Source organism: Cyprinodon tularosa, unplaced genomic scaffold, assembly GCF_016077235.1.
Source record: "Cyprinodon tularosa strain WSP-4 unplaced genomic scaffold, ASM1607723v1 ctg133, whole genome shotgun sequence".
NCBI classification, from domain to species: Eukaryota; Metazoa; Chordata; class Actinopteri; order Cyprinodontiformes; family Cyprinodontidae; genus Cyprinodon; species Cyprinodon tularosa.
Window position 1 is genome coordinate 758,520 of NW_024038148.1, and position 12,656 is coordinate 771,175.

The following is a 12,656-nucleotide window of genomic DNA, read 5'->3' on the forward strand; positions in this document are numbered from 1 at the left end:
AGGACGGGACAAAAATAGAGACCATAGCTGTAATCCCCCGTAGTCAGAAGATCACGTGTTCAGATCTCAGCTGGGGCATTTCTGCAAGTTTTATCCACAAAGGGGTTTTTTCAGGTCTTCCTAAAGACATGCATGTGGGATGTGAAACAGTTCCTAAGTAGATGTGTGTCTCTGACAAACACACCACCTGCTAAGGAGGTAAAATGCATCTTTGGCTACTGGGACATGATCACTCTGTAAACCCTGAACACAGTCTGATGGGTTTATATACATTTCTGCATCAGTCAGCCCCTAAAACCTGGAAGACGTTACCAGAGAGTCAACACTGCTTGTTGAAATATAAAGTTCTGTATGATAGATGTCTGTGCTCTGTAAGGTGGAACAAAGCTGAGAGAGGAGTTTATCACAGCCTCTTAGACATTCAGCAGTAATGATGACATCAGAGCAAACATATGGATCAAGATCGGTCTAAATTTTCACAAATATACATATGTGATTTATACAGGCACAAGACAAGATTCACCAAAGTATTATAGGTGCATGAACAATCAGAAACTAGAAAAAGCTGTTTCGGAGAAACATCAAAGTGGGAATGCTTTTGCTGAATGAAAAAAGCTGAAATTTCCTGAAGAACATATGAAAATGTGATAGGAAGTCATCAGAAAACTTCAAACTGCAGAAAACAATTGAATCATCTGAAGATTTTGTAGGGTAGAATCATTTGGCAGTAAAATGGCAGAAACAAACTCATCTTAAAAGCTGCACAGCCAAACCATACATGATATCAAAAAATGTCTTGAATGTGGGCACTAGAAGGGTCTTAATATAATGTCTCCCAAGTTTCTAGAAAAATGTATAAAGAAATTTTGAAGGGGGGTTTACCTACTTTCCAGAAACATGTGAGGCGCGTTATGAATTAGCAGCAAACAGAAAAGCTTAATTCCTGTCCTGAAACAGAGCAGAATGAAGCCAAAGTTCACAACATAGGCTGAAAAGTATGAAATTAGCTGAAGTAGAAAAGAAATTACAAAGAAAAACTTTAATCTTATCTGGTTGAAGAAAAAATTAGTAGCTTAAGGATGGGAAGTAAAATGTTGAGGAAGATGGTATTGAATAAGTATCAAAATTTTGAAATCATATGTGGAAATGTCAAGACTTGGCAAAACAATTGGAAAATTATTTAAAATGTGTCGGTTGATCAGCATAAAGAAAACAGCGTCATCCTTAGAGGATTGAAAATCTACAAACCTTTGTGTAAGACTGACCATGAGAAGCAGAGGAAGGACAGATAGAGAAGCTTATAGAAAGAGAGCTAATACCACTTAAGGAGCTGAATTTATAAAAAAAATTGAACCTGCATGTTACGAGCCGCTGTGGTAATGAAAACACCGTTGGCAGGCTTAGGCTGCATGTTACAAGGTTAGCAGATGCTTTATTACAGTGTAAATCTTAGAACCTGATTAAGAAATATGCACTGAGGTGTGTGGTCAACAGGCCTTGGTAGTGTAATTTGAAGAAATTGGTTGAATTTGGGTCATAGCTACAAGCCATACGGCACAATGAATGAGTGTGTGTAAGGAAGAGGCTTTTATTTTGTAGAGTCCCTTTAGTCTTATTTTGAAAGTCTATCATGGATGTGTGTCAAGGGAAGGGTCATGCCCTGCAGTGATATAGAATCCATTTCTAAATATGAAATCACTGGTTTTCCATGTTATTGGGTGAATAGATGCTGTATTAGAGCGTAAATGGGAGACTTTTATTGTGAAATTCACTCTGGGGTATGTTTTGAAAAGGTCCCTAGAGTCTAATAGAAACAAACTGGTAGAGTTTGGGTCATAATGCTGAGCCATTTGCATCAATTAATACGCGAGTATAATATAGAGGCTTTTATTTTGTAGGGTCACCGGAGTCTTATTTTGAAAGTCTAGCAGTAGTGTGTTGAGAAAAGGGTCAGACCCAGCAGTGATACTTGATGACTTTCCAATCATTAAATCACTCTTTTCCCCTGTTATTGGGGCAGTAGATGAAGTGGCAATGGGAGGCTTTTATTTTGAAATTTGCTGTGGGGTGTGTTTTGAAAACCCCCCTAGAGTCTAATTTTAAAAAAGTGGTTGAGTTCAGATCATAATGTTGAGCCATATGCTGGGAAAAAAATATGAGTTTAATGTAGGGGCTTTTATTTTGAAGGGTCCCAGGAGTCTTATTTTGAAAGTCCATCAGGGTTGCGTGTGAAGGGAAGGGTCATGGCCAGTAGTCATATTGTATCCACTTCCTAATGTTAAATCAGTGTTGTCTCCCTCCATTAGATTAAAATGTGCTGTTTAAAGTGGTGGAGGTAAAATCTCTTTGAAGCACGGTTACCTTGACAACGCTTAACGAGCCTGTCAGTGACAGAGAGACATGCGCTTCACTTTCGTTCCTTAGTTCTCAGTCTTTTTTGAATGGGATTATCAGCTCTGAACAAACGAGTGCTGAAGACAAACCGTAAATGGTATCTAAAAAATTCTTTCAGTCTAAGCGAGAGCTATCCTTTGTCTCCGTTTGGGGTAACTTTCATGGATGTAGCTCATTCACAACCTTAATGGGAAGGAGAAATATAAATGTTTGAGAAATCCTGCTGGTCTCATTGATTAACATGCAGCACAATGGTAGAGCAGAACTCTCAAAAGCAAAACTTTCCCTCCGAACAAACGAGCGGTGAACCAAAACCGTATTAGGTATTCAAAAAATTCTTTCACCGTGAGCGTCAGCCATCTTTGGACTACAACTGGTGTAATGTTCATATTTCTACAATATTTCGTCTAGGCGTGGTGACGATGTAAAAAAGTGTATAATTGTCAAAATCTCGATTTTGGTGTTCGGACAGATTTGTTACCCCCGAACAAACCTTTTTCCTAGCTAAACGATAAAAGATATCGACACAATTCCTTCAATGTGAGTGCTAGGAAGGTCTGAGGAACAACTTTAGCAAGGCTCATGTTGCTACGTCGAACGGTTCCCAAATGGGAGCGATACGAAAAAGTCTGTTGTTTTGAATTTTCAGTTCGGATTTTCAGAGAGCTCTCATTGGATTTCTATTGAGGAAGTGTGGACTTCTTCGTGGTCTGGGCCAAACTGTCGGAAAACCGTAAACGCCACACAAATGAGGGTTATATTTCCTGAATCCTGACAAAAATCCCTACGTTTTGATGTATAATTTATTTCAACTGAGTGAAAAATGAGGGACTGAGAACAATTTGTTCGGAAAAACCAGAACAGCTCAAAAGCTAGAGCACGCACTCTAGCAGTTGAAGAATTCCGTCCATAGACTTCCATTATAAATCTGAAAATCTTTAAAATTTCTTTTAAAGTTTGAATCTTCACTGAAGCAAAACTGTAAAAGTTAGCAAAAAGCTGAGATAGATAGTGTTAAAGAAAAATGATTATTTTAGTTTTTAAAACAGTTAATCTTATGGCGTGTGTAAAAGGTATGTTGAACACTTTCATTTTGACCATATTTCTGAATTTTGAACAAGGCTGTGTTAATGATTTAAAACTACTAATGGGTAAGTATTCAAAGCACAGGAGGCCTTAAAATGAGTATCTCCTGGGGGGTGAATAACAGTTGAGCCTCAGGGGAGAGGTCTCCTTGGGTTACAGAAGATCAAAGGTCTTCCAGAATAAACATCTGAGATGCTGTAATACTGAATAAAATGTAGAATGTTAAAACATTAACATTTAGTTTTTAAGACATTTTTCTAAGTATTAATATCATGTTTTTTAATTGAAAGTTGTACTATCTGTGTGAATATCAGAATCAAATTGAAATTGTTTGAATGAAAATGTTTTGTTTACTATTAGAAAATTGCTCAGGATATAGGTTTAATGGGGTAATTGAATATGTTAGATTGAATATTATGTTTTATATGTGAGAAAAAGGAATTGTATTTTATGTTCTGTTGATTCTATGTGGTTTAAGGCAGGATTCAATCTTTTGGGGTGGAATGGTGCAAAAGAGCAAGATTGAGCTGTGAAGATAACCTTTCCCTGAACCAAAATACTGAATTTAAGTTTGTTCTTGAAATTTATGGCAGGAAAGGGGCCCTCAACATTCCACATCGATTGTGTTAAACTTTATCTCATGACAGCCAGATGACCTTAGAATCTAGTGGGGGGCCCGGCCGTAAATTAGTTTTTCTGAGTGTCCAAAGTAGCTTCCAATTGGTCAAGCTGGACGACCTTATACTAAAGGGAAGGACTTATCTACATTATAAAATTTTGGGCACAGGGGCAAAAATTCAGATAGCTGCCACTTTTTTGCTTTTGCACCAGCTCTCTCCAAAGACGCGTCTTTGCCTCTCTTTTTCTATTTTTCTTTACCTCAGGTAACTGAATGTATGTTTCTGTTGTTCTGCAGTTTTGTTGTTAACTCATAAGCTGTTTTTTGTTGGATTAAATTCTGTGATTCTGTGACGTTCGCATATCTTGCTGGTTTTCCTTGGGGGCCACACGCAGCTCGCTGAGCGCACCTGGGAGAGGAAGAGAAACACCCAACCTTTTTCCAAAGTTAACTATTTAGAATATTTTCTTCCTTAACAATAGTAATAGCAGAAAGATACGGAAACATTTTAAAAGTTGAATGGTGTTTCTAGCTGAAAGTATGCTGAAGTAGTTAAAGGGCAAAGTAGCTGAAGATTCAGTGGAATTTTTGAAGTTTTACATGTATTTCAATGGGACAGAAAAAGTCATAAAAAGCTAAATATTTAAAAAAGTATAATAGCTGAAGTTATCACAAGATACAGCAGGATGGACCAGAAGAAGCTGAACGTTTTGATACCAAATTTGTTGAAATCGGCTGAAGTATGGTGAACTAGTTAGTCCCTAGAGTCTAATAGAAACAAACTGGTAGAGTTTGGGTCATAATGCTGAGCCATTTGCATCAATTAATACGCGAGTATAATATAGAGGCTTTTATTTTGTAGGGTCACCGGAGTCTTATTTTGAAAGTCTAGCAGTAGTGTGTTGAGAAAAGGGTCAGACCCAGCAGTGATACTTGATGACTTTCCAATCATTAAATCACTCTTTTCCCCTGTTATTAGGGCAGTAGATGAAGTGGCAATGGGAGGCTTTTATTTTGAAATTTGCTGTGGGGTGTGTTTTGAAAACCCCCCTAGAGTCTAATTTTAAAAAAGTGGTTGAGTTCAGATCATAATGTTGAGCCATATGCTGGGAAAAAAATATGAGTTTAATGTAGGGGCTTTTATTTTGAAGGGTCCCCGGAGTCTTATTTTGAAAGTCCATCAGGGTTGCGTGTGAAGGGAAGGGTCATGGCCAGTAGTCATATTGTATCCACTTCCTAATGTTAAATCAGTGTTGTCTCCCTCCATTAGATTAAAATGTGCTGTTTAAAGTGGTGGAGGTAAAATCTCTTTGAAGCACGGTTACCTTGACACCGCTTAACGAGCCTGTCAGTGACAGAGAGACATGAGAGAGAGTATGCTGAAGTAGTTAAAGGGCAAAGTAGCTGAAGATTCAGTGGAATTTTTGAAGTTTTACATGTATTTCAATGGGACAGAAAAAGTCATAAAAAGCTAAATATTTAAAAAAGTATAATAGCTGAAGTTATCACAAGATACAGCAGGATGGACCAGAAGAAGCTGAACGTTTTGATACCAAATTTGTTGAAATCGGCTGAAGTATGGGGAACTAGTTAGAGACGGAAAAACGTACGGAAAGTATAATAATAATAATAATAATAAAGAGAAACAGAAAAACAATAAGTGGGAATGCATAAGCATTCCCACTTGATTAAATTACAAAGTACCAGTAGTCTTTAAACTTCACTGTATTTGTGTGGATTTTTGAGACTTCCCTGACATGCCTCGATACACAGATGCATTTTTGTAAACAGGGGATGGTTTGCCACCAATCACAAAGCTCCCTTGTATAAGCCAATCACAAGAAAATACTCCACGTTGGATGACCCCCCAGGCCAGGTCAAGATCCGCAATCGCCAAACACCAAACAGGAAAAAGAACAGCGGGAAGATTTTTTTGCTTGTGTGAATCATGCTGGATCTTGTCTTGCACATGTATGAATCATATATGTGTATTTGTGAAAATTGAGACCATAGATCTAGATCCATACAAACAGAGCTCTGGTATTGGAAATGTACGGGGATCTGTAGCTATCTAAATTCAATTATTGGAGTCTGATTCGGAAGTGATCAGAGCATCCCTACTTATAACATCATAGTTAGTCGGCCATTTTAACTCAAGTCAACCAAAAATTTAAAAAAGCTTCCTTCCACAACAAAAGGTTTAGTGTGAGTGATTTTTTTGTTTGTTTTGTATCTTTTAGAAATAAAGATATAGGAAGCTATCAAAAAAAAAAAAAAAACTTCCTATAAAATGTCAAATCATGTCTGTTTGTCCTGGAAGAGAGGAAAACCTTTAGCAGATAACAGGAAGGCTGAACATATTCAAGAAATTTTATTTTATCTTTTAGGGTTTTTAATCTCCTTTTAAACCATATGGAGTTAAAGAAATCTCAGACGCTTTTTTGGAAATCTTAAGGTCAATGTAAGAATCTACTATCCGTTAATCTTAGACACAGAAACTATTGTTTTAATAATTCTAGCAACACAGCCAGAGCTAATTGCTAATATATGATTCTAAAGACATAGAACAATGTTAGAGTGAATCTCTTTGAAACATGCAGAGGAAAATTATCTAATTTTAAGGCAATTAATAACCTTACAGAGCAGTAAAGAGGAAAAAGGATTGTTGGATGGATGGATGGATTCTGATGCAGCAGAGTGTGGCCACATTTACAAAAGAAAAAACAGGGATAAAACTACACAGAAATCTGCAGCAGCAATTAGCATGAAAACTATTTTGTGTTTTTCTTTAATAAACGCAAAACTAGCTTGCAGCATGCAAATGAAATAATGAGTATAGTTAGCTTTGTATGGAACTCAATTGGGACCATAAAGTTTGTTAAAAAAAAAATTTTAAACCTGAAAAATAAGAAAGTCTTAAAGTAAAACTACTTTTCAGATTCTATTTTTTTGCAGACTTAGAATGCTGTACAAGTCAGATTAGCGTGGTTTATTCATGTAAGCTGCTTCTATTGGGGAAGCATTTTATTTTCTTAAAACCATTCGGACACACTACCTCCTCCTTACCTGACAGAGCTGGTCATGGCTCCCCCGCCCTCAGTGGCTCCCTGGGAGTCTGAGTGGTATCCATTGGGAATGGCCCAGCGTCCAGGCTGGCTCAGTACAAACTCCGACCTGCTCCCCGGGATGGTTGTCCTTAATGGACTCCCCCCCATGGCACCACCCGATCCAGCTGGACACACTGAGCTCGGCTCAGTCGTTTCATCACTATCCAGGGCATCTGGTCCAGCCTCAGCCCCTTCTTGTTCCTGAACGGTTTCCAACTCCAGCTCCAGGGGTTCAGGCCCCTGCAACAGCAACCTCTGTTGGATGAGCGGCGTCAGAGGTGCCTCGAAGCTGACGCAGCTGTCCGTCTCGTCAGTGAGTGACAGAACGTCCAGAGAGTCGAGGCTGCTGTAGCATGTGCCGCCCCTTAGCAATGCAGACTCCACAATTCGCTCAAACGTGGAGCTGAAGCCATCTTTGTTATCCACCACCTTGTTTTTCTCCTTTTCTTCTTCCTCAGACTCTCTCTCCTCTTCTTCGGGAACATCAACCTGCTCTACAATCTGCTCGAACGCTGAGCTGAAAGTGTCCTGGTTATCTGTTTCATCTCTCTGGGGCCCTTCCTCCTCTTCGTCGTCCTCCACCTCTGTGTCGGCCTGCTCTACAGTCGTCTCAAAGTTGGAGCTGAAAGTGTCCAAGTTTGGAAGTCCCTCCCTCTCTTCTCCATCCTCCTCGCCAACAGCATCTTCATCCTCGTTCTCACTCATACCATTTGCAAGTCTGTTAAAATGGGAAGAAAAGAACATTTGAAATTACCTTCACAGGATGTCTTATAGCCTAACACGCATTCAAACAAATGAACAGCTAAGATGGCTGTGATTAAGCAAAAATATCCTTTACTACATTTCCCTTGAATTAGCAACATGGTTAGTTATTTGAAAGAAACACTTACAGTTCTGGTCACAAGTTATAAATACCACAGCCTTAATTTTAGATTAATTTGAGCATTTAATAACAAATCTTCCCCGTTCTGATGCTCAGTTTGAACTGCAGCAGATTGTCTTGACATACGTAAATGCATTGAGTTCTGCCCTGAGATTGGCTGATTAGAAATTTGCATTAAGGAGCAGTTGGACAGGTGTACCTAATAAAGTGGCCGGTGAGTGTCTGTTGCATTTGAACAACAGTAACACAGTTAATTTGTATCCCTTTTACCTTAATGCCTAATGTTTGAGATCAGTTTTGAACAGTGAAATACAACATTAAGTCAGGTTATTTTTTCCATTATGTTAAATTTCAAAAGATGAGGAAGGAACCAGAAAAAGCTGATGAAAAGACGTAGGATGGGGATGCTCATTGTTCTTTATGGTGATGCAGTTTAAATCTGTACCATTACATGTTAGATATTTAGATATTCCTTATGAGATTTTGGTGATTGAAACAAAACACTGTGCAATTATATTAGACAAGTATACAGGCTGAGGAGGTGAGAAAGGGAGAAAATTGTAGAGGCAGAGCAGGAGGGAGCATCTTCCTGTGCAGGTGAGCGAAGTGAGGCAGAGGAGAGCAGTGGGGAGGAAGAGTGGGAAGAAAAAAATAAGCGCAAGGAATCTGGCCAGGACCTCAAATGGGTTACCGCACAGATCAATGTGAGAATGAAAACAATTGGAGGTGTAATTCTCCCCCCAGGGCAACCCACCACCAGGATTAAAAAAACATCCTGGACAAAACCCGGAAGTCGCTGACATTAAATTTACACCAGCTGTTTGTAACAGCTTAATTTATCCAAACACACAAAGAGAACAACCTTAATTACACCTGAAGTTAGTGGGGAAAAAACAAGAAAGACGACGGGAATGTTTAGAGAAGACTTACTGATATATACGAGATACTTAGAAGTAAATCAATTGTTATAAAGCAATCAGATGGCTTAAGATTGGATCTTAATCCAATCTAGGCTAATGATTTTCGAGGAAACTTCGCTGTGGACAATGTTTGCTGCAAAATAAACTCTTAAGATGTTTACTACAGTCTACATAATGAATGAAGTATGGATGCTTGTGTTCACTAACCGCTCCATTGGTTGAGGGGTAGTTGCTTCGTTCTTTGCAGATAGCTGAATATCTTCATTATTCTCTTCTTCTGTTTTGCTCGGATGATGCTCTTCTTCAGTGGAAGCTCCCCCCTCCTTATTTAACTCACCTTCTCCTCCCTGGTCTTTCCCCTCTGCCCTCCCCTCTCCTTCACTTTGTGCCAACTCTTCTCTTGCTATGGCCTCCTCCCTGTGGTCCCTCTCCACAGCCTCTGACCTGTCCTCAGCCTCCTCATTGTGGGTTCCTGTAGGTGGATCAGTCGTGGCTGTTGCTGCGTCAGGCCCCAACGTGTTCTCTGGTGCGGTGGGAGTGGGCAGGGCCTGCCCCTCCTGAGTCATGGTGCCTTTCTCAGAGTGGGGTGACGGTCCACTCTGGCTGGAGGTGAAGACCAGAGCTGCCACTCACCAACCAGGGAGGATGCTGGAACAAAAGAGAAATATTAGCTTTGTCTGTTTTCCCCCCCGATCCTTATTATATACAGGAAAAACATAAAATAGTGAATAATTATTGATATCGACTGGAATGAAAGGCTTACATGGCAAGACATTTTTCAGGCTGACATGAAATGGTTTCCAAACAATAAAATTCTCAAAATCTGTTATCCTCTAATGCCTAAATAGAAAAGTCTACTTTTCAGAAGTTACCCATGTCACAGAACCACTCAGCTGAAGTACCGGCACAATCAAATGTTTATGTTGTTGACTTTTTTTTAGGCCCATGCCTTGAACAGATTTGACTTCTGGAGCATCAGTGGGACATTACTGTAGCAGAAAAAAAAATATAGACAGCAGGCAGTAAAGGATTGTAGACAAAGAAAAAGTAGAAACCACACAGAGTCCGGGTAGCATAATCCTGCTGTGCATCGGTCGTCTGTTAACGTAGAGATTTTAGCTTTTACTGCTAGAACTTGAATGAGCAAGAATGAGCCTGGATTTAATTTCAATTCACATTAAATGTTGGCTTTAGTCAAATATCTTAATTTAAGAGCTTTATACTGAGCAGACAGGGTTACAGTCTGAAACTAGCTCCCCTCTCTACTTTGGGATAAAACCCTGCAGAATTCCTAGGTGGCAAGTTTCTCTATCGTACAACCTCTTTCTTATGCATCTGATTTATTTATTTTGCACTGCTCTGAACTTCCACATCAATGCCTTTTGGCACCATATCTCTCCCAAACTGTTTACATTTTGATCACTGCTGCACTTTAGGAATGGAAATGTTTTTTTCACTGCTAAGCTTCTGCTAATTCACTTTCGGAAAGTTGTATAAACGAAATTTCATGTTGTGTAAACTCTGTGTATACAAAATGACAATAAAGTTTGTCTAAGACTAAGTCTTTGTAAGTCACTTAGCAGAATCATATATTAGAAGCCTGGAAGATAGACGTGAGGAGAACATAACAAGGGAAGAATGATCTGAATCATGTAGTTCAGAACAAAGACAAACCATAAACAAAAACTCTAAAATACTATTGTTTACCTAGAATATATGTTACTCCGGCCAGGTTACACCATTTCAACTCATGATTTAAATGGAAGCGTTAGAAAGGATCTTAATTTCCATGAATATAGAAATGATTCCAAATACTAATCCTTTGTAAGAAAGTGTAAAAAGTGAAATAAGTGGTGAAGAGGTCGGCAGAGCATACCATCTCTAATAGATATTTGTTTTCCAGAGGGTTAACGCACTGCAGCCTGTAGAGGAAAACTGAAACAACCTGTATCATGGCACAATAATTAAAAGGAATGTGTTTATATTTGGTCCTGGAAAAAATAACTAGATGAATTTCGGAAGGTCTGGAGAAACTCCTTTCCTTGGAGACAAAAAAAAAAGAATAATTTGGATTATTTATACATAAACTACTGTCTCATCCACCCCTCGTAGTCCTGGGTGGGGTGAGTTGGCTCCTTCTTCTCCAGCTGGGGTGCTCTACCAGAGGCCTGGGAGCTTGATGATTCTTTTCAGTATCTTAGCCGTCTCTATGACTTCACATTTCTGGACTGAGATCTCTGATGTTTCTCCAGGTAACTGTTGGAGCAGCTTCTTCAGTGTTGGGTTTACTGCTCAGATTGCTCCTATGACCACAGCACCTAGTGTTGCCTTCATCTTCCAGGCTTCCTCTACAATTGTCTTCACCTTTTAGGTTCTCTCTAGTTGTTCCATGAGGCATTGGTATTTCTCATGTTCTTTTTTCCAAATGTGGTGGCCATGTTGATCACTACGGCTGCCCTCTGTTGCTTATGAGATGCTGGATTGTTTCTGGGGCCTCTTGCATATTCTGCACCTGCGATCTTGCCTGGTAGACCTGGGCCTCTATTGCTCTGGTGCTCACGGCCTGCTCTTGAGCTGCCACAATAAGTGCTTCTGTGCTGTCCGTCAGCCCAGCCCTTTCTAGCCATTGGTAGGATTTGATCATATCAATTACTCCAGCTATCTGTCAGGGGATTATCCCATGCAGGGTTTTTTCCTCCAATGATGGTTCCTCCAGTTCCTTCATTTCCAGCTTCCACTGAGACATTCATCCCTTTGGGCCATCTTCCTGATGTATTCTTGCAGCTTGGATGTTTCATCTTCAATGGTGGCTCTGATGTCTTTTGGGATGGAATCCACCATGTACAGTGAGAAGCTTTCCTGTTTTAACATCAGTGTCCTGAATTCCCACCTTAGGCCAACTTATTATTAACAAGTGTTGCATATTTGCAGTGGTGATGCAAGAGGAGAAAGTTTGCATTTCTACTCTTGGATCACTGGCAAGATCCTTAGATATACTCTGAGCAATTTGATCATTTCTTTTATATTGATATTATGCCTCTTTTTTATATGTGTCTTAGAATTTTCTTATGTTTATGCATTAAAGTCGTAGGGAAGTGGCTGTTCAAACTGTTGCATTTTTCCAAATCCTCCCGAGTGGTGCACAACTTTACACGAGTGAATATAGTAAATGTGATGGTCAATTATCAAGGGGGTGGAATTGTTGTGGTGGAAGGTTAGCAAGCAAGTTTGGTTGTAGCTGGTGTCTCAGAAGCATCGTTGCTAACCAGTTAGTAACTTAGTGCTAGTAGGTTCCCAATGGGAAATTCCATTGGGACCAAGTAGCCCTAAAATGGTGACCTAGAAACGACACTGTCAAGGAACGCTATGGACAGAGGAAACATGCAAGAGGAGGAGAGTTTAGTGTCGGAGGTCGTGGATGAGTCTCCTCCGTCATACATTTTTTATTTAGAGGAGGAAAGCGGGGACGAAGATGTTGTGGAAGAGGACGCCAGGGCGGCAGAAGCTTGGTTTGGTGTAGAAGGCTTACAGCCATACATGTTTGAGCCCTCGCCTCACAACGCTGCCAGTTCTGTTAGCTCTACGCCTGCTGAAGACACAGACGTCCATCCCCGTGAACACTGGGACGGAACTCAATGGGAAAGGAA

General features: G+C 39.8%; 1 protein-coding gene across 2 annotated transcripts in view; it reads right to left on the minus strand.

Annotated features, from left to right (window-relative positions):
• psd2 (pleckstrin and Sec7 domain containing 2) overlaps nucleotides 1-12,656 on the minus strand; it is a 73,001-nt gene that overhangs the window by 39,527 nt on the left and 20,818 nt on the right. For both annotated transcript variants that reach the window (XM_038277632.1, XM_038277633.1), the window contains 2 exons: nucleotides 9,217-9,657; nucleotides 7,166-7,924 (listed from right to left, as the gene is read on the minus strand). In XM_038277632.1, coding sequence (XP_038133560.1) covers nucleotides 7,166-7,924; nucleotides 9,217-9,575 — 1,118 coding nt within the window. In that variant the 5' untranslated portion in view covers nucleotides 9,576-9,657. The remainder of the gene's footprint in view (nucleotides 1-7,165; nucleotides 7,925-9,216; nucleotides 9,658-12,656) is intronic.